General features: G+C 40.8%; 1 protein-coding gene across 1 annotated transcript in view; it reads left to right on the top strand.

Annotated features, from left to right (window-relative positions):
• nlk2 (nemo-like kinase, type 2) overlaps positions 1 to 25,961 on the top strand; it is a 226,176-nt gene that overhangs the window by 47,524 nt on the left and 152,691 nt on the right. Inside the window, exons 2-4 of the mRNA XM_039622899.1 lie at positions 10,770 to 10,899; positions 11,061 to 11,116; positions 18,942 to 19,048. Of these exons, the coding sequence (XP_039478833.1) occupies positions 10,770 to 10,899; positions 11,061 to 11,116; positions 18,942 to 19,048 (293 nt within the window). The remainder of the gene's footprint in view (positions 1 to 10,769; positions 10,900 to 11,060; positions 11,117 to 18,941; positions 19,049 to 25,961) is intronic.

Genomic DNA, 25,961 nt, shown 5'->3' with positions numbered 1-25,961 from the left:
GTTACAGATTTTTGGCAAATCTCCTCAGAGCAACACAAAGTCTGAAAACTCTCCATGGAAAGTCAATGGAGAGTTTGTTCAAAATCACCGCTGGATTTCTTTAATGAGAGGCATTTTCAAATCGTCATATCTCCTTAACGAAACAAAGTTGAGACATGAGGCTTGTGCCAATATATCTTCAGACACTGCTGATGCTCACAATTCAAGAATTTTTTTCTCACCTATTACCGTTTGGCCATGAATTGCATATGTTTGAGAGTAGGAAATTGGTCCCTCGCTCAGATCTCTTCAGATTTCAAACTCTGGAAATGAGGCACTTTTTTCTCTCATCATATCTTTTTGATGGATTGCAACAGAGCCCTGAAAATTTCCATGACTGTTCACCAAAGCCTGCTGTTTCTTACGGTGAAAGAATGATTTTGATGCTCCATATAGATTTAGAGTTAGCAAAGGTTGTTTGAGGACATGTCAAGGCAGTTTTTGCTTCACCTCTACTCAGTTACAGTGTATTAGAAGTCATATATCTTTAATAATTTATATTTTATCTCTGAATTATGAAGACCTGAAGATTCCCCCATCTCTTCTGAACAAAACGGTGTCAGAATGACTGTTCTAGCCCCTATGGTTAGGAAATTATGGCCATTTGTTCGAGGGGAATCCTGAATGTGAGAAATACACTGCAGAAAACTTATACCTCTCTCTGCGTCTGCGTGTGTAAGGGCTGATTACAGCAGGTGCAGCTAATTTAACTGACCTAGATATACCAAGCACAGACTCTTAACAGCCACTGTTCCCTTTAGGCTCTGTGTATGTGTGTGTATCAATATTTCTCCTATGTAAAAGTATTGCTTCTCAATCATAGTACTTCAAAATACTTCTACTACATCTTAGTACTTCTGCTCAATCATAGTATTTGTGCCAAATCATGGTATTTGTGCCAACTCATGGCTTTTGTGCCAAATCAGAATATTTCTGTTATGTTATAGTATTATTACTAAGTGGAGGAATTTCTGTTATGTTATAGTATATATGTGCTGAATATAGTATATCTGCCAAATAATAGTATTCATCCCAAATCACAGTATTTATGCCAAATTACAGTATTTCTGCTAAAAAGCAGAAATAGTACCTTTTAGCAGAAATTTCTGCCAAACAATAGTATTTTAGTATTTGTACTGATTTGTACGCTCTGTATATGTGTATCAATATTTCTCCTATGTTAAAGTATTACTCCTCAATTATAGTAATTCTGCTAAATCAAAGTACTTCTACTACATCTTAGTACTTCTGCTCAATCATAGTATTCCTGCCAAATCATAGTATTTGTACTGAAACATAGTTTTTCTGCCCAATCATAGTATTTGTACTAAATCATTGTATTTGTGTCAAAGCTTCGTATCTGTATGTAGTCATAGTATTTCTTCTAAATAATAGTATTTCAATCAAATCTCACAAGTTGTTGTAAAACGCAGTATTTCTGAAAATCATAGTATTTGTACCCAATCATAGTATTTCTGCCATATCATCGTATTTGTACCAAATCATGGGTTTTGCCAAATCATGGTATTTGTGCCAAATTATAGTATTTGTGCCCAATTAATATTTCTGTTATGTTATAGTATATCTGCTGAATATATTATATGTGCTAAAACATAGTATTTCTGCCATATTGTGGTATTTGTGCAAAAACAAAGAAATCATAGTATATCTGTTGTTATAGTATTACTACTAAGGCATAGTATTTCTGCCAAATCATAGAAGTCCTTCAAAATCATAGTATTACTGCAATTTCATAGTATTTGAGCGAAATCGTACTATATTTGCAACAACGTACTATGTCTGCAAAATCACAGTATTTCTGTAATGTTTTAGTATTACTACTAAGGCACAGTATTTCTGCCAATTCGTAGTACTATATTTGTACTAAATCACAGTACTTGTGCCAAATCATAGTATTTGTTGCAAATCATAGTATTCAAACCAAAACAGTATTTGTACCAAAGCATCGTATTTGTACGAAGTCATAGTATTTCTTCTAAATCATAGTACTTCAATCAAATCTCAGTAGTTGTGCTAAAATGCGGTTTTTCTGCCAAATCATAGTATATAGTATTCTCAGCAGTTTCTGCTCATTTCACCATAATTGTCAGTCTCTCAATCTCTTACCTTGTGAGAGTGAATTTGGCACAGTGAGATGAGTAGCCGCCTTGCGCCCAGGAGGTCCAGGTTCGAATCCTGCTCAGGGTGACGTTTTTTTTTTCACCACCATACAACTTTTTTCAACTTTTCATCTTTTTCAGCTTTTCAGCAAACAGCTTCAGCGTTAAGGCATCCACACAGCATTTTCGCAGGAAATGCAAATTTTTCTAGTTGTGTGGATGCCCTGAAAGGCATCCACACTATTGAGTTCCTGTTTCTCTTTATTCTTTATTCCACTATAATCTAGTTGCTTCCGTACGTTTTTTGGCACTTAACTACTCCCACAGTTTTTATCCGATTTTCGCCATTCAAACTTTAAAAAATTCTGCTATTTCTGCTAATGCCGGCTATGACTTTTGGTGCTCATAACTTCTATACTTTTTGAGATATTGAATTTTTTTTTGCAATATTTTTTGCCCATTTCTACCATATCATCAGTGGCCTCACTGATTTTTCCTTGCCGGGTTGACCTGTGTTTTAGCTCAGTGAGATGAGCATCCGTTCTCAGACTGGGAGGCCCGGGTTCAAATCCCTCTTATGGCAACATTTCTTTCAGTTAACAGCTAAACTTTTTTAACTCAATTTCAGCTTTTTCACCCCTTTTCAGCAAAATCTTCAGTTTTTTCACCCCTTTTCAGCACAAATACCAGCTTTTTCAGCTGTTTTCAGCAAAAACCTCTTTTCAGCAGAATTCTGCTCATTCACCTCTTTTCAGCAGAATTCTGCTCATTCACCTCTTTTCAGCAGAAATTCTGCTGATTGAAATCTTTTCAGCAGAATTTTCAGAATTTTCACTTCTTTTCAGCCCAAATTCTGCTTATTCACCTCTTCTGCAAAATTTTCAGCCTTTTCACCTCTTATTAGCACAAATCTCAGCTGTTTTCAGAAAAAACTTTTGAGGAGAAATTCTGCTGATTCATCTCTTTTCAGTGGAACTTTCTGCTTCTTTACCCCTTTTCAGCAGAAATTCTGCTGATTCACCTCTTTTCTGCAAAGTTTTCAGCCTTTTCACCTCTTATCAGCACAATTCTCAGCGGCTTCTGCTCATTTCAGCAAAATTGTCAGTCTCTCCACCTCTTCTTTGTGAGAAGGAGTTTAGCTCAGTGAGATGAATAGCTGCCTTGAGACCAGGAGGGCCAGGTTCGAATCCTGCTCAGGGCGACATGGCTTTTTTTCACCACCATACCACTTTTTGCAACTTTTCATCTTTTTCAGCTTTTCAGCAGACAGCTTCAGCGTTAAGGCATCCACATAGCATTTTCGCAGGAAATGCAAATTTTTCTAGTTCTTTATTGTGTGGATACCCTAAAAGGGCTTCCACACTATTGAGTTCCTGTTTCTCTTTATTGTGTGGATGCCCTAATAGGGCTTCCACACTATTGAGTTCCTGTTTCTCTTTATTCTTTATTCCACTATATTCCAGTTGCTTCCGTACACTTTTTGGCACTTATCTACTCCCTCAGTTTTCAGCCGATTTTCTCCGTTCAAACTCTAAACTGTTCTGCTCTTTCTGCTAATGCCGGCTATGACTTTTGGTGTTTATTACTGTTATACTTTTTAAAATATTACACTTTTTTCCTTTAATTTGTCCCATTGAAATGAATGGGAAACTTCCACAATTCTGCTAAAACTTGGTTGTTTTTGAAACTTAACTACCTCCTCATACTTTCACCTAGAAACTCCATTCAAACTTTAAAATGTTCTCAAATTATTGGGCTATTCCTGTCTGATTCAGCTTTTTCAGATCTTCTACCGTTTTAATTTTATACCTCTTTAAGTTTTCAGTTGCAAAATTGTGATTTTTCAGAAAATACATGCGTTGCTATGGTTGCTATGCAATTAAGTCAGAGTGAGTGCTGGTCCGTTCTGAATTTTCTCTTCATGTCTAAACAACTTCTTGCTACTCGCTCAATTTCCACTCAACCCCCACAAATTATACGTCAAAACGTAGGTACTTTTGCTGGCTTTCAGAAAACGTCATTATCACTGTTGTGGAAGTTACAGATTTTTATCAAATCGCCTCAGACCAACACAAGATCTGAAAATGCTCCATTGACTTTCAATGGACAGTGTGTTCAAAATCAGCGCTGGATTTCTCTAATGAGAGGCATTTTCAAATCGTCATATCTCTTTAACAAAGCAAAGTTAGGACATGAGGCTTGTGCCAATATATCTTCAGACACTGCTGACACTCACAGTGGAAGCCGTTTTTACACTTATCTTACCGTTGAGCAATGAATTACGTTTGTTTGAGGGGTGGAAATCGGTCCTCCTCTCAGTTTTCAAACTCCGAAAATGAAGTCGTTTCTTCTCTCGTCATATCTCCGCGACGGAGTTACAAAGAGCAATGAAAATCGCAGTCAAAGTACACCAAAGTCCACTGATTCACCCAGTACAAGAATTATGCTGCTAGCCCTCCTAGCTTTTGAGTTACACGACGTTTTGTAACTCCAAAAAACGGCGTTTTTCGTCTCTCACCGCGATCTATTTTCTGACTGCCCAAGTATCTGTCTTTCAGACTGCCGCCCCCTTTCCAGGTGGCGCAATCAGTAATGACACGGCTCTGCAGCTCAAAGGTCGTGGGTTCAATCCCACCTTGGTCCATCTTTTTTTTTTTTTTTCACTACAAATTGATACACTATCACAGACCTGTAATTTATATTGCTAATTTATTACAATTCTGCAAAGTTTTATGATTTTAGCAGCTTTTCTAATATGGACCTCAGATTCTTGTTAACGCTGCATGGCAGAAATACATACAAGTACACAGCCTGATGAAGCAGACAGAAGCAGTACCTCTGATTGGTGAAATTGAGCAGAACCAGGTTGTTCTGCCTCTTATCAGCAGAAAGTTTGCGTTTTCACCTCTTATCAGCACAAATGTCAGCCACTTCTGATGTTTTTATCAGAATTTTCAGCTTTTTCACCTTTTTTCAGTTATGTGAGAACCAGTTTGGCTCAATGAGTAGCTGAAAATTTTCAGCCTGTTCTGCTCTTTCAGAAGAATTTCAGCTTTTTCACCTCTTTTCACAACAATTCAGCTTCTTCGGCCCCCCCTGCATATTTTTTCTCTCATCATATCTCTTGGTGGGACAAGAACTGCTTTGGCTCAGTGAGATGAGCAGCTTCGGTGATTGCTTCTTTCCATCTTTTCAGCAGAAATTCTGCTGATTTACCTCTTTTCTGCAAATTTTTCAGCTTTTCACATCTTCTCAGCACAAAACTCAGCAGCTTCTGCTCATTTAGCAAAATTGTCAGTTTCTCCATCTCTTGTGTTTGTCGGAACAAGTTTAGTTCAGTGAGATGAGTAGTTTCCTTGAGACCAGAAGGGCCAGGTTCAAATCCTGGTCATGGGATTTGAACACCTGTTTTCAGCACAAATCTCAACTTTTTAGCTGTTTTAAGCAGAAACCTGTTTTACGCAGAGAAACTTTTTTAACTCAATTTCAGCTTTTTCACCCCTTTTCAGCAAAATTTCCAGTTTCCCAGCTTTTTCAGCTATTTTCAGCAAAAACATCTTTTCAGCAGAATTCTGATAAGAGTTCTGCAGAACACTTTTCAGCAGAAATTCTGCTGATTGAACTGTTTTCAGCAGAATTTTCACCTCTTTTCAGCCCAAATTCTGCTTGTTCACCTCTTCTGCAAAATTTTCAGCCTTTTCACCTCTTATTAGCACAAATCTCAGCTATTTTCAGGAAAAACTCTTTTAAGCAGAAATTCTGCTGATTCATCTCTTTTCAGCGCAACTTTCTCCTTCTTAAACTCTTTTGAGCAGAAATTCTGCTGATTCATCTCTTTTCAGCGCAAGTTTTTGCTTCTTTACCTCTTTTCAGCAAAATTTTTAGCCTTTTCTCCTCTTACCAGCACAATTCTCAGCAGCTTCTGCTCATTTCAGCAAAATTGTCAGTCTCTCCATCTCTTCTTTGTGAGAATGAGTTTGACTAATTGAGAGTGACTTTGGCTTAGTGAGATGAGTAGACGCCTTGAGACTAAGAGGGCCAGGTTCGAATCCTGCTCAAGGCAACATTTTTTTTTCACCACCATACAACTTTTTGCAACTTTTCATCTTTTTCAGCTTTTCAGCAGACAGCTTCAGCGTTAAGGCATCCACACAGCATTTTCGCAGGAAATGCAAATTTTTCTAGTTATTATTATTTTTCATTGAAATGAATTGCCTTTTTGAGGGCTTTAACATGCTCGAAAACTCATGAAATTTTGCACACATGCCAGGCCTGGTGAAAAATTTTGTATTTTAATGGTTTTACATATGAGCACTGGGAAATGGCTCTGTAGCGCCACCTATGCCTTGTTAAATGCAGCCCTATGAACACATTGTTTGAGCTACATGTATGAAATCTGGCACACGTGTATCGTGCCAAGACGAACAAAAAAGTCAGTGGGACCATTGACGCAAACCCAACAGGAAGTCCGCCATTTTGGATTGAAGGTCACATTTTGGCTCTAATTTTGCCATTTCCATGCCTCGAACGTTTTCGAACTCCTCCTTGGGATTTGGTCGTATAAGCTTCATCTTTGGTCAGTTTCAACTACACACCTGGGCCATGTTAAATTGCGGAGCTTTTGAGTTTTCGCGATACTGTGAGGCCGTGGCGCCACGGCGATTTTCGATGACTCGCCATGAAAATTTTATTGTCTCTCATTCCCTCATACATGGTCCGACCTGGACCAAAGAGCACACATATGATAAACTCCACCCCTGAACATATTTCAACTGCCATATTTGACACCAGGGACAGCGCCACCTAGTGGGAACAGGAAATGTCATGTTTTACACTTTGGTGTACAGTATTGTGATGGATGACATCTGCAGCCTCAAATTTTTCCAGGAAAGCCTTAAGGAGTTGGTCTTGGATTACAGTGAAAACTGTGACTTTTCGCGAAAGGGTGTGACCCCAGCAGCATGGCGAACATTGATGTCTCGCCATGAAGAAACAAATTAGTGTAACTCAATGAAATCCAGTCTGATCAGAACCAGACTTTACAGGCGTGATGTCAGACCCGCCCTGAACAGATTGATGTGCCCATTGTCAGGAATACGTAGAGCGCCACATAGTGGCAACAGGAAATGTCATGTCTTTCATTTTGTTGTACTGATTTTCACAGGTTCATCATGGCCACCTCAAAAGCGGTGAATATCACCATCAGTCCCTCATGATGCTTCAGTGAGAAAATTGAGTTTAAACTGAACGGCACACCCTGGTGGCAACGCGGTTCACCATGAAAGATGAAGTGGCTTTTGAGGGGCTTGGAAAGTTTAAAAAGTCTTGAAATTTGGCGCACACCTCCAATGTGATGAGTGCTATCTCGTTATGTGATCATTTTCTTTGAACAGCGGAAAATGGCTCCACAGCGCCCCCTACAAAATTTCAAAACAACAGCCCCTGCTCTGTGTTTTATGTATGAGTCTGAAACCTGATAAGCTTATAGAAGATGTCAAGATGTACAAAAAAGTCTCTTGGAGCAATATCCCAAATCCAACAGGAAGTCAGCTATTTTAAAATGAATGTGTGATTTTGGCGACATTTTCCCCTCTTTTCAGGCACCGTTCTTTGATGAACTCCTCCAAGGGATTTCATCAGATTGAAACGATCTCCTGTGTGTGGAATCTAAAGACCTTTGTGATGTTAAATTGCGAAGCTTTTTACGTTCAGGGAAACGGGGTGGTCGTGGCGGCACGTGGAGCTTCAATCACTCGCCAAAAAGCAGTAATCTGCTGTCACTCAAAAACACCATGTCCAATGTCTCCCAAAGGTCGCAGGCATGATGAGACTCGAGCTTGGAAAAGTTTGTTATGCCATTTGTCAGTAATGGTTAGAGCGCCACCTAGTGGGACGACTATAATTATGATTGAATGAGATGAAATGTTAGCTGGTGGTTAAATGCATGAATTCCATCAATGTGACATCAGATCGGACGTGCTGGTTGTAGGTGTTGCGCGTGGCTCGACTCGATGGGGTGCGAGGGCCCTCATAACGCTGCTTGGAGCTTTAATCTTTAAATTAGAATCTAAACTGGGAGCTGGTTCCACAAAAGAAAGGCCTTTCTGCTTTGAATAGCATAGGAAGTAAAAGTAAACCAACAATCTGCTGCTACTGGGGTGATATAATATTATGAGGACTTAAAGATGAGGCCTGATTATTCAAGAGTTCGTATGATTTCATAGCATCATTCTTTGTTCCATCCATCCATTCTCTTCTGCTTGTCCTTGTCAGGGCCCCAGGTCTGGAGCCTATCCCGGGTACCATAGGCTGAGGCAGGATACACGGTACAGGTCGCAGTCTGTTGCAGGGCTAGCACATAGAGACAGACAACCATTCACATTCAAACCCACATAGAGTCAACACTAACATGGGGAGAACATGCAAAGGCCCCAGCCAGTTGGTGGAATCAAACTCAGGACCTTCTTTTTGTGAGGCAACAGTGCTAATCATTGTACAACCGTGCTGCCCGTTAATTCTTTGTTGTTAAAAAAAAAAATATACTACATGAGAAAATTATTTTGACTGCAGAAATTACAGCTAGAAGGTGAGCCTAGAAGATGGTAGTCGTAAAAATAGATTAAAAGGATGCCTTGTTTTGACCAACCTCTTGTCTTGGATGATATAACGGGGCTGTAGAGTGCGACCAAATTTTTCCAATGGTGCGACTAAAAAAAATATTTGGTCGCACCAGTGCGACCAACTGTTCGGGTAACTTAAAAAAAAAAAAAAAAAAAATTCTCTGCAACTCTCCGTGTGGTCAACAACAGACACACATTATGCCCCTATCGTGAACTAAACCAATCAGAGATAGTCAGGGGCGGGACCTCTCTGATTGGCCGTGGTCCAGTTGAAAGTGCAGGTGGATAGAGAGAGGTGAGTAGCTTGAATAAAGCGATATCAATTCATTAAATCCTGAATCAACTTTTAAATATAACTTTGTTTTGCCAGAAATGCCAGATTCTCAGATTAAAGCTCACAAAACTATTTCAACAACCACCAAACAGCAAATGAGAGCAGGTACACGGATTCCACACAAAGACGTAAACACAGAGCGGACCCAACGTATCAGAATTAGCTTTGTCTTTCTCACCCGATGGCACGTAGACGGACACGCTGTCGGAGCTCACCGAGCCCACCGTCCGCGCTGTGTTTACGTCTATTTGCGCTAGATTCTGAGCTGCAGGTTTTCTCTCTCCAACCAAAATTCACCGAGCCAGCAGCAAAAGAAGCAGCAAACTACGCTTCACATTTGATCAATGTCGTCATGAATTCCCTCTTACTTTTGCTGTTTTGCTTCCACCACGATAAAAATCACACTTCATGCACAGCTCTCTCTCTCGCTCTCTCTCTCTCGCTCTCTCTGTACTTCAAGAACAGTTTCCCATCTCAAATCTCTGTTTTCTGCATTATTCATTGGCTTATTACCCACCAGTCTACCGTTGTTTACAGCGCTGTCGGCCACTGTCGTTTTCTTTTTTTTTGTGCTTTTTTTTCACTTAAATGACCTCAGACAAGAAAGCCTAATTTCTGCTGTTCAGTACTGAAGAAATTTAAACTTTTTAAAATTATGCAAAATTGCAGAATATTGCAGAATATTTTTAAGGTTATCTGCTATAAAAAGCCAGACCAGAAAAATCTCCTTCATGTTTTTCTGTGTTTTATTCTCAGTTACTTTCACACAAAGGCATCTGCTGTGATGTTCACAATTCTGATGAAGTCTCACATGTATCAGTACTGATAAATGATCAGAATTATAATATTTCTGACTGTCTGAGGCTAAATTGAATTGAATCAGGACTTTGAGAAACCGGAATCGAATGGATTATAGAAATCAGTGATGATACCCAGCCCTAGTGAGTAGCCTAGGCCCGACAGAAGTGGATGTAGCTGTGGGTAATAAGAAAAGATGAAAAGAACTATTGATAACTTTTTTGTTAAGTTAAGGCCTGATCCTTCTGAAATTCATAGCCAGTGCTCTGACACGGTGCCATCAATCTTTGAATGCTGAAAAAGCACAGTGTATCCAGAAAACACATTATATGCTGCAATAAATGCACTGCCCAAGTGTCCCCTCTCCCCACTGCCTTTCAGCAGCATGTAAGAGGCAAACAGGTCGTCAGAGGAGGCCAAGATGATAATTAAGTTTGTCAATATTGTAGAAAATGTTAAAGCACTTTAAGCACAAGATTGTTAGTTAATAATTTAGAAATGAATATTGTCTGTATGGACTGCAATTCCCCCCCCCCCCAAAAAAGTGCACATGTAAAACTGCGGTGTTAAGCGATGCGGTTGAAAAATTTGAGCGCGCCTAACGTTTGTGCCGGTGCACCTAACTTTTTAAAGTTAGGCGCACCGGTGCGCCCATGGCAAAAAGTTAGTCTAGAGCCCTGTATAACCCTTTGTTTACACAAAGTGCATTTTTTGAGGTTTGAGAATAGTGATGCTTAAAGTTGGTCACGGGAAATAAATGAACATGTCAAAAAACATGATTTGTTCTGCTGATCCATTTACCCAACTTTTCATCCAATGTTGTAATTATTTGTGAATTTCTTTTTTATATTCACCCAGGTCAGTGACAGACCCCAGAGACGGAAAGCGAGTTGCCCTCAAAAAGATGCCCAATGTCTTCCAAAACCTTGTTTCTTGTAAGAGGGTATTTCGTGAGCTGAAGATGCTGTGCTTCTTCAAACATGAGAATGTAAGTACATGACAATGGCCCATTTATCATTAGAACAAACTAAATGATGAAATATCCATCCAAGGAGTTTATCGTTTCCTCTAGAAAGGAAAAAGAAGTGTGTTTGCCTGCATGATTGCATCCAGCCATAAAACAGACCACAGCTTTACCTCTGTTCTCAGGTGCTCTCGGCGCTGGACATACTACAACCTCCACACATTGACTACTTTGAAGAAATGTATCCTTTACTATTGATTTATTCAAAGATCATCACCAGATACAGGGCCTACAGGAATTACATTTTAAAATCAAGTGTATGGAATGTGTAAGAAATTTTCTTTAGGTCATATTTGGGGTGGCTGTAGCTCAGGTAGGGCAGTCACTTACTAACTGGAAGGCTTGTGGTTTGATCCCCGTCTGCCTGCCAAATATCCTTGGGCAAGATACTAGCCCCAAGATGCTCTCTGATGCACCCATAAGAGTATGTGAGAAAGCACTTATGGAAAAAAAAGCATAGGAAAAAAAAAGTAAGTGGGTGAATGAGGCAAGTTGTAAAAAGCCCTTTGAGTGCTCATAGTAGAAAAGTGCTATATAAGAACCAGTTCATTTACCATTTACTTAAAACAAAGTATGACTGAAGGTATATTGGGTGCTGGCCTGATAGACAGCATCATGGCTAAACTGGAAACCTGGACCCTCCATGGCCGATTGCCAAGACTACATGAAGTACCCTCTGAAGGTCTAGTAGAAGATGTGAATGTAGCACAATCCCTGCTGCAACCATAATTGAATCAGCTGATCTACACTACAGCAGCAGTGATCACTGAGCTGCTTGGCTATAAGATGAACAGCTACAAGGAGCTTTACCCTCCGTGGAGAAGATGACTAGAAGGCAAGAATAAGGTAGCACCGAGCCTGTTAAGAAAGGCGTGGCCTAAGATGTACAGCAAGCTGTCTCTACCTGAGGCCTTGGAAACTGCCAAGTAGAGGTATACCAGAGAAATAGAAGGCAGGTGAATAAACCAGCTGTATTGTACGGAACCATCCAAGTGGCAGGGGAACAATGTGAGAACAGGCCCACCAAGAGTGGAGACAGAGGAACACTTTGGAAGAGCATATGGGAGAAGGATGCACCCTTATAACAACAACGCTCAGTTGCTAGTAGATCTTAAAGCCAACCACAGCAACCTCCCTGAACGGAGTCCAGTAATCATCACAGTGGCAGACATCCAAAAACAGGTTCTCCAGTATGTAGATATGGACAGCACCTGGTTCTGACATGATTCACACCTACTGGTTGAAGAAGCTGACTGCACTCCATAAGAATCTGGCAGCACAAATGGACCAGCTGCTAGTAGATGAGACATGTGGATTGGCTAACTGAAGGTCAGTCAGTCCTGATCCCCACACTTGGATATTTTACAAGAAAGCCTATGACTCAGTGTCCCACAAATGGATCACGGAATGCTTAAAACTATACAAAATCAACAGGACCATTAGAGCCTTCGTCAGGAATTTGATGGGGATGTGGGGAAACACTAGAGGCCAACTTCAAGCCAGTGGCACAAGTCACCATTAAGTGCGGGATTTACAAAGGAGATGCTCTGTCCCTATTGCTGTTCTGCATAGGCTTGGAGCCCCTCAGTGAGATCACTGACAAGACTGACTACGGATACCAACTACGCAATCGAGACAAAGTGGTGATGCTAACGAACTGGATATAGTAGTAGTGGAAAAGCAGAGGAAGATGTAGCTATACTGATTAACACTAGAAGTCCCAGAGAAGAGCCATTTGGCTTTTCTACCTATAAAACCCACCGTCGAGCCAAATGGCTGGTAGGCTTTTAGCTAATATCCTTAATCACCTGTGAACAGCTGCTTTTGTTATGTAAATAAGGTGGGGCCATGCTGAACGACTTGGAGTGGTTAGTTTCCTGAGCCACAAGGAAACTTGTGTTTCAGTTTGCCTTCTTAGGGAGAAATCAACACACATGGGTGTATTTCCTTTGTTGCTGAGATTTATTGATAAAACAGTACAAAAAAACAAAAATAAAAAAACAACCATTTGTACACATATTTACAAATAACAATAAAAAGTGAGTGAGTACATTTCAACATTTTCAGCAATCACTCACAATCCTGGCACTGCCATGGTATCTGTAGTCTGCATTTACCACATGTGTATCTGTAGCAGTGAACACATTGCACAGTTGCATGATTGTTCTTGCATTTGTGTTTGACCTGACACGTGGCTCTTTTTCCAGGGCTAGGTGTGGAGGGTTGTGTCCGAAGCAACTGTTCTTTTCTTGCCTTCTTCCCAGCCATATGAGAGTTAGCCAACTCTCTTGCAAGCTCCACCAGGAAGTCCACCCGTCTTTCCTGCGTCCCGTTGCATGCTTGATACAGCACATGTGCATTCAGTGCTGCCATGTCAATCATGTTATAGAACACGGCAACTGGCCAGCGCCGTGTTCCTCTGCGAACCGTGTACTCCGCACCATCTGGTCAATCACATCCACGCCACACTTTGTGGTGTTGTAAAGGGTGACAGTGTTTGGCTTCCTTTTGGTGGTGTTATCAGTCTGAACCACGCTGTGCATGCTGCTAAGAATATAGACTGTCTTCTTCCGTTTGGCCGCATACGCCGTCAGCGTGGCCGCAGAGGTTGAAAATACCTAAGAAATAAGATAAATTGTTATTTCCATAGCACTTTTACACACAATGAAACACATAAACATAGAACCACAAAGACCTGCAGCCTACCTGAGTGGTGAATTCATTGCGATTTGTGTATCTAGCGGATTGAGGAATTTCCGCGAATCTTGTTGACTGTGCCGAGGATGGTGGTTTTCCGTCTAAGTTTTTTTATGCAAAGTGAAAGCGATGTGAAGAAATTGTCCGTGGTAACAATTCTGCCCTTGTCTAGGAATGGTTCCATCAGCCTCATCACTACATTTTCAGACAGTCTCTCCCCACTGGGACGATTGGGGTCCTTGCCAAGATATGTGAGGACATTGCAAATGTACTTGGATTTTAGGTCATGAGGCCACCCAAAACTTGATCCCAAACCTGTCAGGTTTACTTGCAATATACTGCAGGAAACAGCACCGAGTCTTTGATGGGAAGAGCTGTTCATCAACGGTGATATGTAGACCAGGGTTGTAGCACGTGATGCAGTTGGTGACAAATGATCCCCACACACTGGAAACTGCAGCGAACTTATCAGTCTTTCCTCGATCACTGCGGGTGGACCTGTCATCAAAGCGTAGTAGGTGTTGCATGATGTCTTGGAAGCGGTTACGCGGCATAGTTCCAATGATCTGTGGGTTTCCCAGGTTTGCTGACCAGCAGTCACGTAGTGATGGAACCCTAGTAACCCCCGCGCAAGATCAAGATCTTTGATCAAGATCAAAGACTCGGTGCTGTTTCCTGCAGTATATTGCAAGTAAACCTGACAAGTTTGGGATCAAGTTTTGGGTGGCCTGCGACCTAAAATCCAAGTACATTTGCAATGTCCTCACATATCTTGGCAAGGACCCCAATCGTCCCAGTGGGGAGAGACTGTCTGAAAATGTAGTGATGAGGCTGATGGAACCATTCCTAGACAAGGGCAGAAATGTTACCACGGACAATTTCTTCACATCGCTTTCACTTGCGCGCAAAACTTCTTAGACGGAAAACCACCATCCTCGGCACAGTCAGCAAGATTCGCCGGAAATTCTCAATCCGCTAGATACACAAATCGCAATGAATTCACCACTCAGGTAGGCTGCAGGTCTTTTGTGGTTCTATGTTTATGTGTTTCATTGTGTGTAAAAGTGCTATGGAAATAACAATTTATCTTATTTCTTAGGTGTTTTCAACCTCTGCTGCCACGCTGATGGCGTATGCAGCCAAACGGAAGAAGACAGTCTATATTCTTAGCAGCATGCACAGCGTGGTTCAGACTGATAACACCACCAAAAGGAAGCCAAACACTGTCACCCTTTACAACACCACAAAGTGTGGCGTGGATGTGATGGACCAGATGGTGCGGGAGTACACGGTCCTATAACATGATTGACATGGCAGCACTGAATGCACATGTGCTATATCAAGCATGCACCGGGACGCAGGAAAGACGGGTGGACTTCCTGGTGGAGTTTGCAAGAGAGTTGGCTAACTCTCATATGGCTGGGAAGAAGGCAAGAAAAGAACAGTTGCTTCGGACACAACCCTCCACACCTAGCCCTGCAAAAGAGCCACGTGTCAGGTCAAACACAAATGCAAGAACAATCATGCCACTGTGCGATGTGTTCACTGCTACAGATACACATGTGGTAAATGCAGACTACAGATACCATGGCAGTGCCAGGATTGTGAGTGATTGAAATGTACTCACTCACTTTTTATTATTATCTGTAAATATGTATACAAATGGTTGTTTTTGTAGAAATATTTTTGGTTTTTTTTTTGTACTGTTTTATCAATAAATCTTTTGGAGATTTATTTTCCTGGATGATTGAGAATGCATCAAGACGAACACAAAATGAAGTTCACAGCTTTTAGCAGTTCCCCTCCCACACACAAACAAAGAGGCAGTTTGCAGTTAGAAATTCGCAATCATTCACACACCCCCACTCCCTCCACAATTCTCAGGTAACGACCCAATTTACATGTGAATTGATGCTAACAGACTAGCCAAGTTAGCTTCCACTTGGCTGACAGAGGGTTAGAAAAGCCTCGGACTTCTAGTGTTAATGGTAACATCAGGAAAAGGGAACACGAGAAGCTCAGAAGTACTAAAGTTTGAGGGAAGGGCTTGAGAAGATGTGGAGTGAAGTAAACAGTGGTCCTAGTGGTAACTGGAGCACTAATTGCAGTGACACCCCCACCCACCCACCCACACGCACACACGCACACACACACACACACACACACACACACACACACACACACACACACACACACACACACACACACACACACACAGACGTACGTACACACACGTACACACACACTGAGTGGCTCCAGCACATACAGGAAGGAACCACATCTGTGATCTTTGTCCACAAGAACGCAGTCCTAGGAACAGCAAGGACGTGTGCAGGACTCTGAAGCTCCCAGGCCTCTGGTAGAAGACCCGAGTTTGAAGGATAATGACCGTCCAGAGGGCGAGAGGGGAATCATAATCACAGTGGTCACTGAGCAACGACTCTCAGCCTTCGAAAGCCACTTGAAGAAGTATACCAGAGAGATGCAATCAGCTGTACTCCACTATACCATCCAAGGTGTATTCTCAGTGGCAGGTGGGAAAAACCCCAACAAGTCTGGAGAAGCAATACTGGAAAAGCATATGAGAGGAGGATGTAATCCATAACAGCAATGCTCAGTGGCTAGTGGAGCTAAGACCAGACCACAGCAGTCTGCTTGAACAGGATCCAGGATTTATCAAAGTGGCAGACCATCTAAGAAATCTCAACCTCCTACATCCTCCACACATTGACTACTTTGAAGAAATGTATCCTTTGATTTATTCAAAGATTGTGACCAGATAAGGGCCTACAGGAATTACATTTTAAAATTAATTGTATGGAATTTGTAAGAAATTTTCTTTAATTGCCACTTGGGGTGGCTGTAGCTCAGGTGGCTGTTGCCCAGGTGGTGGAGCAGGTCACTTGCTAATTGGAAGTTTGGTGGTTTGATCCCCATCTGGTCCAGTCCGCCTGCCAAATTATTTTGGGCAAGATACTAACCACAAGTTGCTCTCATAGGAGTATGAATGTATGTGAGTGTTAGAAAACACTTACAGAAAAAGAGCAAAGAAAAATCATGATGAGTTGGACTCCACAGGGCCCTGACATGATTAGTGCCTACAGGCTGAAGAAGCTAACTGTACACCATAAGCTGCTGACAGCACAAATGAACCAGCTGCTAATCCATGGGACACACCCAGAATGGCTAATTGAAGGTCTGACAGTCTTGATTCTCAAGGGTCCCCAGAAGGGACTGGTCCTAACTACTGGTAAATAACCAGCCTCAGCACAAGATGTAAAATGCTAGTCCTCATAGTGGCTAAGACGAACGGGCACATTAAGTCACACAGGATCTTAGCTTGGCCATTTTCAACCAATCTCAGGGGTATATCCCATTTTGACCTTGGGACTTACAGGCCATACTAAGCACAAATGTTCCTGTATACTATGTCAGCATATATGCCCTGTGTACTAGCATCTTGTACCAAGCTGTTATGTGCTGGATTGTCTCTTTTTTGCTGCCTGCACCTAGTGTCTTGCCTGGTGTAGTAGACCCCCAACACTATGGATCTTGTGCTCAGAGCTGATTCCTGTGCTGCCATTATTAGTGCCTCTGTGCTGTCTTTCAGTCCAGCTTTGTCAAGGCATTGATGTAACTTGATATCAGCCACTTCTTCTGTTTTACAGTGGTACATGCTATACAGGGACCTGTCCTTCTTTGATCGTCCCGCTTCTTGCTCCTCTTCTTTCTCGGGTTTCTGTTGCCTCAGGCACTGATGAACAGATTGTTCAGTCTAGTCCTACAATCTCGAGTGACTGTTATATCTACCAGTAGCAGTTGTTTTACCCCTCTGGTGTTCCTGCCAATTCTATTCGGTGCCCCACTCATGTATTGAACTGTGTGCCTGTTCATCTTAGCTGCTATGATCCCTGATAGTTGCTTCCATGTTGTACTGAGGCAGGTTATTGGCAGATAGTTGTACTAGACCAGTCCCTTCTTGGGATGCTTGGGTATCAGGATTGTCCAGGCTTCCGTTAGCCATTCTGAGTGCATCTCGCCCATTTGCAGCAGTTTCATTTACTTTGCCAGACGCTCAGAGGCCCTTTTATGACTTCTGCCACTGTTACTGGATCTTGTTCATGGTGGGTGCTGTAGTCTACTCTTGGCTCCACTAGCCTCTGAGCATTGTTGATATGGGTTATGTCTTTCTCCCGTATGCTTTTTCAGAGTTACTGTCTCCAGCCTCACCCATATGCTTTTTCAAAGTTACGGTCTCCAGCCTCAGCGAGGCTGTTCTCATATTGTTACCCTGCCACTGATAATACACCTTGGATGGTTGGGTGGAGTACAGCTGGTTTATTCTCCTGGCTTCTAGCTCTGTCGTATACCACTTCATGCACCTTGAAGAGGTAGTATACCTTGCCAGCGGCTGGCCAAAGCTGTGAGTGTTTGTTTGGCAGTTTCTAAGGCCTCAGTTATGGGCAGCTTGCTGTACTTCTTAAGCATCCCTTTCTTCATCAAAACTTTCTGCATCTTATTTATATTTAAACCAGTGTGTGATTCTGTATGTGTGGGGCCATAAACATGTTCTCCAACGTTAAAAGACTCTGTAAAGCCATGTTACAGGATACATCATCATCAATCAACTTGTACGTTTGAAACTAGGAGGAGACACAATTCCTAGGAGGGTTGCACCAGGGAAGGTATCCAGTGTAAAGATATACTAAATCAAAAGATCTGGGCCCATCCGGCTGTGGTAACCCCCTTTAAATAAATATATTAGTGTTGTCAGTGTTAATGTCATTAAAATGGTGAGATAGATATAGATAGATAGATAGATAGATAGATACACACATATAGAGAGAGAGAGACACACATACATACATAGCTAGATAGATACAGGCAGACAGACAGACACATACATACAGACAGACAGACAGACAGACAGACAGACAGACAGACAGACAGACAGACAGACAGACAGACAGACAGACAGATACATAGATAGATAAATATTTCAGTAACTGCAGGTATTTATACAGTGCAATGATCTGTCATGTAATGCTTTTTTATTTCAAATACCCATACTATATGTGAAAGAACATGCCAGTTTACATTTTCATTTCTAGAATGCTGCTAGTGATTAACATAAGATAACTGGAAAGGTAAGAAAACAATGCAGTACTGCTGAGGTCTAAACTCTATCTTAGAAAATAAAGCACATCTTTATTATAACTATACTGTCTTTCCTGGGTTCTCATTGAGATTTAATGTTTTTGTTCTTCCACATATTTGTTTTTCTTTTAACCTTAATTCCTGTTGGTCAGCTATGTGGTAACTGAACTGATGCAAAGTGACCTCCATAAGATCATTGTATCACCGCAGCCTCTGAGCTCAGACCATGCCAAAGTTTTTCTTTATCAGATTCTGAGAGGTAGGTCTTCTTTTCTTTCAGAGATCCCTATTGTTACATTTATCCAAGTTAGGACACACACCATTGCCCCCCATATGCCTGGCCAATAAAATCGGAGCACTATTCGCTCCAGAGCTTTTCCATATCCCATATGCCCCACCCTGGAGTTCTGAGCCGGCTTTTTGGCACCAGCAACTGGGTGTGTTGTTCTTCTGTGTGAGTGTCATGACTTACTTGATACATTTACACTCTAATAAACACAAAATTCAAGTAGGTCAGCGGTATGTCAGGGTGCACCACTTGACCATCGATTTTCATCTTTTGGTCAATGACTGAGAATAGAGCGTCATCACAATATTGCTCTATTAGGAAATCTCTTGGAGTGAACTATTGGAGCCAGTCGGGCCTCCTGAGAAGCCCCTGCTGTATCATCCTCCCCAGAGTCGGTGACGGACACCTAGCGTCACCACTGGGCGCAGTGCAGCCACTACACATCCCTATTAGTGGTGAAAGTATCTCCACACACTGCCCCAGCAGATTACTAAACCCTGGCCAATCTGTCTCCACAGTTAAGGGATGCGTTAGGTGAGAGCTAACCCCAACTTTGACTCTTGTTATATTTTAGTTGTAGCGGCACTGGGCTGGGGAAAAGTGTTGGAGGGTTAGCAACATGGAACACCTTTTCAACCTCTTGGCAAGCATACTGATGCAAGTGTCTCGGCTGCCTCCGCCACCAACCTTGTCAGCAGCTGGGTTGGCTGCAGAGACTTTGGCACTAGCATGCCTGGTTGAGTATGGCACCACTGTGAAAAGGAGCCAAGGTGTGCGTGCATAAAGTGTTTGTCCCCTTCCTGATTTCCTAGTGTTTTGCATATTTGTCACACTTGCATGTTTCAGATCATCAAACAAATGTTAATATTAGACAAATATAACCCAGGTAAATACAAATACAGTTTTTCATTGATGATTTCATTGATTAAGGGAGAAAGGTTATTCAAACCTACCTGGTCCTGTATGAAAAAATAATTGCCCCTCTTGTTAAATCATTAAATAACTGTTATTAACCACGTTTTGGGAAGCTGAGCTCAGCTTCACAATGATCTAATGAAACACCTGAGATACAAAGTTACTGATGTCTGGAAAGGGTTACAAAGCCATTTCTAAGGCTATGGGACTCCAGTGAACCATGCTGAGAGCCATTATACCAAATGAAGAAAACTTGGAATTGTGGCCAAGCTTCACAGGAGTGACTGGCCTACCAAACTTACTCCAAGTGCAGATTGACGACTCATCCAGGTCACACAAAAAAACCTGAACAACAATAAAGAATTGCAGGCTTCACGTGTCCCAGTTAAGGTCAGAGGTTATGCAAAAAGACTGGGGAATATGGAAATGGGAGAGTTCAAGGAGACAACCACTGCTGACCAAAAACAACAGAAACGCTCGTCTTGTATTTGCCAAAAATCATCTTTATGATCCCCAAAACTTTTGGGAAAATACTCTGTGGACTGAGTAAAAATTGAACATTTTGGAAGGTTTGAGTCCTGTTGCATCTGTAATACAAGAACACAGCATTTTAGAAAAGACCCTAATAGCAATAGTAAAATGGAACACTTACTGCAGTAAATAGAACCATGAATTCTGCTGTCTACCAAAACATACGGAAGGAGAATGTCCGACTATCTATTTGTGACCTAAAGCTGAAGTGCACTTGGGTTATGCAGCAGGACAATGATCCAAAACACATCAGTAAATTCACCTCTGAATATCTTGAGAAAAACAAAATGAAGAGTGGCCTAGTCAAAGTATTGACCTGAATGTGATTGAAATGCTGTGGAATGACCTTAAAAAGGCAGTTCATGCTTAAATACCTTCCAATGTGGCTCAGTTACAACAATTCTGCAAAGATGAGTGGGCCGAAATTTCTCCACAGCAAGGAAAAAGACTTCCTGCCACTTATCATAAATGCTCGATTGCAGTTGTTACTACACTGTTAAAAAAAAAAAAAAAAAAATTGTAGAATTTACAGTGAATTACTGGCAGCTGTGGTTGCCAGAATTTCACCGTGAAAAATAAATTGTAAATGTAGAACACAAAACGGCATCCTATTTTGGTAACCTTAAATTTCACAGTAAATAATAATTTTTTTTTACAGTAAATGACTATGAATTTAAACATAAATTCATGTGAAAACAACAGACATTCCGTTAACCTGATTAGTCTTACTTTGTTAAATATAGTGAAACTGTATCATAGTAAAAAGTTGAATATTATGGTAAATTACTGGCAGCTGTGGTTGCCAGAATTTCACCGTGGAAAATATAGTGATAATGTAGAATATATAACTGAATACTTTGTTGATAAATGTAAAATTCACAATAAAGAATCATAAACCTGTTCATGGTAACTCATGTAAAAGCAACAAACATTCCATTAACCTGATTATAGTTTTGCATTGTTAAATACAGTGAAACTGTATAAAATAAATATTAAAAAGTGGAATATTATGGTAAAATACTGGCAGCTGTGGTTGCCAGAATTTCACCGTGGAAAATATAGTGATAATGCAGAATACATAACGGTATACTTTGTTGATAAATGTAAAATTCACAGTGAACTTTGGTTTTTGTACAATTATTACATTGAAATAAAAAACTAATATAAAGTAAACCAGTTAAAATACATTTTTAATAAGCTTGTTTACCATCTCCTATTGACAAAGCACAGAAGAGCTGTATAATACAAAACATGCCTTTTTATTCAAAAGTTCATATTTACACGAAATTATTGGCAGCTGTTGCAGCCAGAATGTCATCTAAAAAAATTAAGGTCCAACAAATGAGGTAATAAACGCTGACTTTTTGTCATAATTTGCTAGAAACATTAATAAAAACCAGTAGAGATAATGATTAAATTAAACAGTTAATATCCATTCGCTTCCGCTTATCCTTTTACAGGGTTGTGGGGGGTACTGGAGCCTATCCCAGCTTTCATAGGGCGAGAGGTGGGGTACACCCTGGACAGGTCGCCAGTCTGTCACAGGGCTAACACACAGGGACAGACAACCATTCGCTCTCACATTTACACCTATGGGCAATTTGGATTAATCAATTAACCTATCCCCACAAACTGCATGTCTTTGGACGGTGGGAGGAAGCCGGAGTACCGGAGGGAACCCGCAAACACACGGGAGAACATGCAAACTCCACACAGAAAGACCCCAGCCTGATGGTGGAATTGAACTCAGGACCTTCTTGCTGTGTAGCAACAGTTCTAACCACCGTGCCACCGTGCTGCCCTGAACAGTTAATATTTAATAATCAAATTAATGACTAAAAAGGCACTGATGTAATTAATATCAAACTTAATACAACCAAAAACAAATAAGTACATAATAAACAGTCAAAGAAAATTTAAAACACTTGATACTTGCAGTGGTTGGCAAAGTTTCTTTTTATCCAGATTGATAGTAGAGGGCTTTCAAAACAGTCTCTGATGATGTCTGAGGAACTGGAACAGGTTTTGGATTCAATGTGCTGGAGGACTTGCATGTTGTTCTTCAGATGCTCGGTGTAGATTAGCGTTCTTTCCTTGCAGTCTGACAGCAAATACAATGCAAAATAAAGCAAACTGCCCATTTCAAAAGAAAATATACAATCTTACATCTAATAGAGCTAACACAATTAATTGTATAATGATTTACAATTGTGATGCATTGCAATGCAGACATAAAGCATTCTTAATCCATTCAGAAGAAACTAATCGATTATTAAATACAGTCCCGATCAAAAGTTTAAGACCACTTGAAAAATGGCAAAAAATTATCTTTTGCATGGTTGGATCTTAACAAGGTTCCAACAACATGCAACAAGCAGAAATGGGAGTGAGACAAAACATTTAACTTACATTTCACAAACTTGAACTGGGACAGGCTGTTTTACAGCTGATCAAATGTTTAGGACCACATGCCTTTAAAAGGCCAAATCTGTGCAAAACTGTGGATTCATTGTCATTTTCTGTCAGGTAGTCAGACTGTCAGGATGTTCTCATGGCAAAAGCAAAAAAACTTTCCTTTTTGAACATGGTTGGCTTGTTGAACTGCATAAGTAGGGTCACTCACAGCGCGCCATCGTTGCTGACGTGGGACGCAGTTAAGATGGTCATTTCTTAAATAATCCTGGGGGTTATGGAACAAAAACGTGAAGTGGAAGACCTAAAAAATCCTCAACCCAAATTAAGGCCATCACTGGTGCCGACTGCACCCCCATAACCATCAAATGGCATCTGAGACTGAAGGACTTCAAAAACAAATTCTCTGATGAGAAAAAAATATAACATTTTTTTTTCTCCTGTAAAAAAATGCAACCTTGATGGTCCTGATGGTTTCAAACGTTACTGGCATGACAAGCAGATCCCACCTGAGATGTTTTCTACGCCCTACAGACGAGGGGGCACCACAATGGTCGGGGAGATGCTTTTTCCTTCAGTGGAACAATGGAGCTTCAGAAGGTGCAGGGGTGACAAACGGCTGCTGGCTATGTCCAGATGTTGCAGAGCATCCCTCATGACTGAGGGCCCTCATCTGTGTGGTAACGACTGGGTTTTTCAACAGGACAACGCTACAGTACACAATGTCCACAGGACAAAGGACTTCTTCCAGGAGAATAACATCAGTCTTGGACCATCCTGCGTCTTTCCCTGATCTAAATCCAGCTGAGAATGGACAACAGTTCCAGACAGTAGACGCCCTTCGTGTGGCCATCTTCACCACTTGGAGAAATGTTCCCACTCACCTCAAGGAAACGCTTGCATGAAGTGATCAACAATAACAGCGGACCAATTAATTACTGAGTTCAAGTTTGGAACTTTCTGTTTTGGGGGTTTACCCATGTTTTTTGGATGTGTGGTCCTAAACTTTTGATCAGCTGTAAAACAGCCTGTTTCAGTTTAAGCTTTCTTTTTAATAAATTACATCCTCAAAATTTTTTTTGCCTTACTCCTATTTCTTCTTGTTGCATGCTGAAGCTATACTTGGAACCTTGTTAAGATCCAACCATGCAAAATATGATTTTTTGCCATTTTTCAAATGGTCTAAAACTTTTGATCAGGACTGTACAACCTAAAAATAACAGCAATTTGTTTTCTTCAGCCACATACATCACAGTGAACCAACAAGTGCAGTTTGTGTTCAGACAAGTTTTGAGCAATAAAAAAAAAAGTAGCTTATATGTAACCTCCTTTATTTGTTGATGAAAAGAAACAAACTGAAATGAAGTTATCATGATGCATTGGGAAAAAATTTATATTTTTCGGCGCAAAATGTCTGTAGTTTTCTAATAAAATCTCTGTTACTGAGCCTCACAGGTCCTTTTCTGCTGCGCATCACATGTCAGCAGTGGCTTCGCACATGCGCGATTCATTTGCAGTCTGGATGCAGTAGGGTAAAAATCACCTGTTCCATCTTCCACTCCACCACGTCATCAATTATGAGAGGCAACAGCCTTCCAGTTTTGTATTAACTGTCCTGAGAGTTTGTTGAAGACTGACCTCACACGGCTTTGAAGAGGTATCAGAGTAAGAGTATTTAAACCGTTTAATGCTCCAATTCAGAATGGAGTAGGTGAACCATTCTTTTTTTTTTTCACAAAAAATTTAAGAAACAGCACAACATCATATGACAAAATGCCATAAAAATCTTGTGCCCTAATCAAAATGGCAAACCTGGCTGACAGATGTGAAAATATTTTAAATGGTTGAAAACTGACTCAAACTTCTATATCTAGTGTACCTTCAGTCTTGAGGTGTTCAACAGGAGAGTTGTACATCTCTATGGTGCATTCTGCTCCACACTGATTTGGATCACCACCCTGAAAAACAGATTGCATCATTAAACAATATCTACAGAAATGTTGTGTACGACTAAAGCAGAAGCCACCAGTGCAATGTGAGCCCAAATTATCTCTAGCATGCAAAACACGGTTCCTTTAACTACAGTTTTATCTATTTATTTCCATAACCTAAATGATTAACAACTTCAAAGGCATCTTGGTATAGCAGTAGCTTGAAACATAATGGATTTTGGTTAACAAAAAAAAAAAAAAAAAAAAAAAAGTACTACTTTTGAATATCTTACCATCACTAATGTCACACAGTACATCTGATGAAGACTCAGCTGATTGCTTACCTGTTACACATATCTGGATCCCTTGACCGCCTCACAAAGCTTGGAAATACCCTAATCAGATAATGTTGTTTCAGTTTTAAGAAGTGTAGTGAGCTTATTCAGAGTATATGACTGACCCAACTCATATATTTTTTTTAAAATTTCATCTACAATGGTCAGGATGGCAGAAGCAGGTCGCCATGAAATACATAGCCCCTCAGTGACTTCACTGACTTGGCACAGAAATCAAAAAGGAACATTGTCTTTAGCTGCTCCTGGTACATTAAACTGGCGTTTGTTTCACAGTAAAGCTAGCTAAAATCTTCAACCTGCTGCATTAGCATGAACTTTCCAGAAAACTAAACGGGACTGAAGGCAAAGCCTGCGACAGAGGAACGCTTTCAACGGAACAACAAAACTGACCAAGCGAACTATGGTTACAGCTGATATACGTTTCAAATCTAATGATATACTTAGATTGAAATAGAAGGTTGTTGGTTCAGTGCAGGGTGCTGCTGGCACTCCCTTGTTGAGCAGAGTCAGTCTGGACCGTTAGAAGTGGCGCCATCTTCTTCTTCGTTGGTTTGGCAGACTACACGCTTCCAAGGAGTATTAGTGCCCTCTGCTGTTGCAGTACCTCACAGTCAGACAGTTATTTCTGACAACATAGTACCCTCCTCGTCTAAGTTTTTATATATATATATATATATATATATGTGTGTGTGTATGTATATGTGTGTGTGTGTATATATATATATGTATATATGTATA

The sequence above is a fragment of the Oreochromis aureus genome, linkage group 14 (assembly GCF_013358895.1).
Source record: "Oreochromis aureus strain Israel breed Guangdong linkage group 14, ZZ_aureus, whole genome shotgun sequence".
Classification (NCBI taxonomy): Eukaryota; Metazoa; Chordata; class Actinopteri; order Cichliformes; family Cichlidae; genus Oreochromis; species Oreochromis aureus.
Note: the sequence above shows the minus strand (reverse complement) of the source record. Positions and strands in the feature narration are given on the sequence as shown.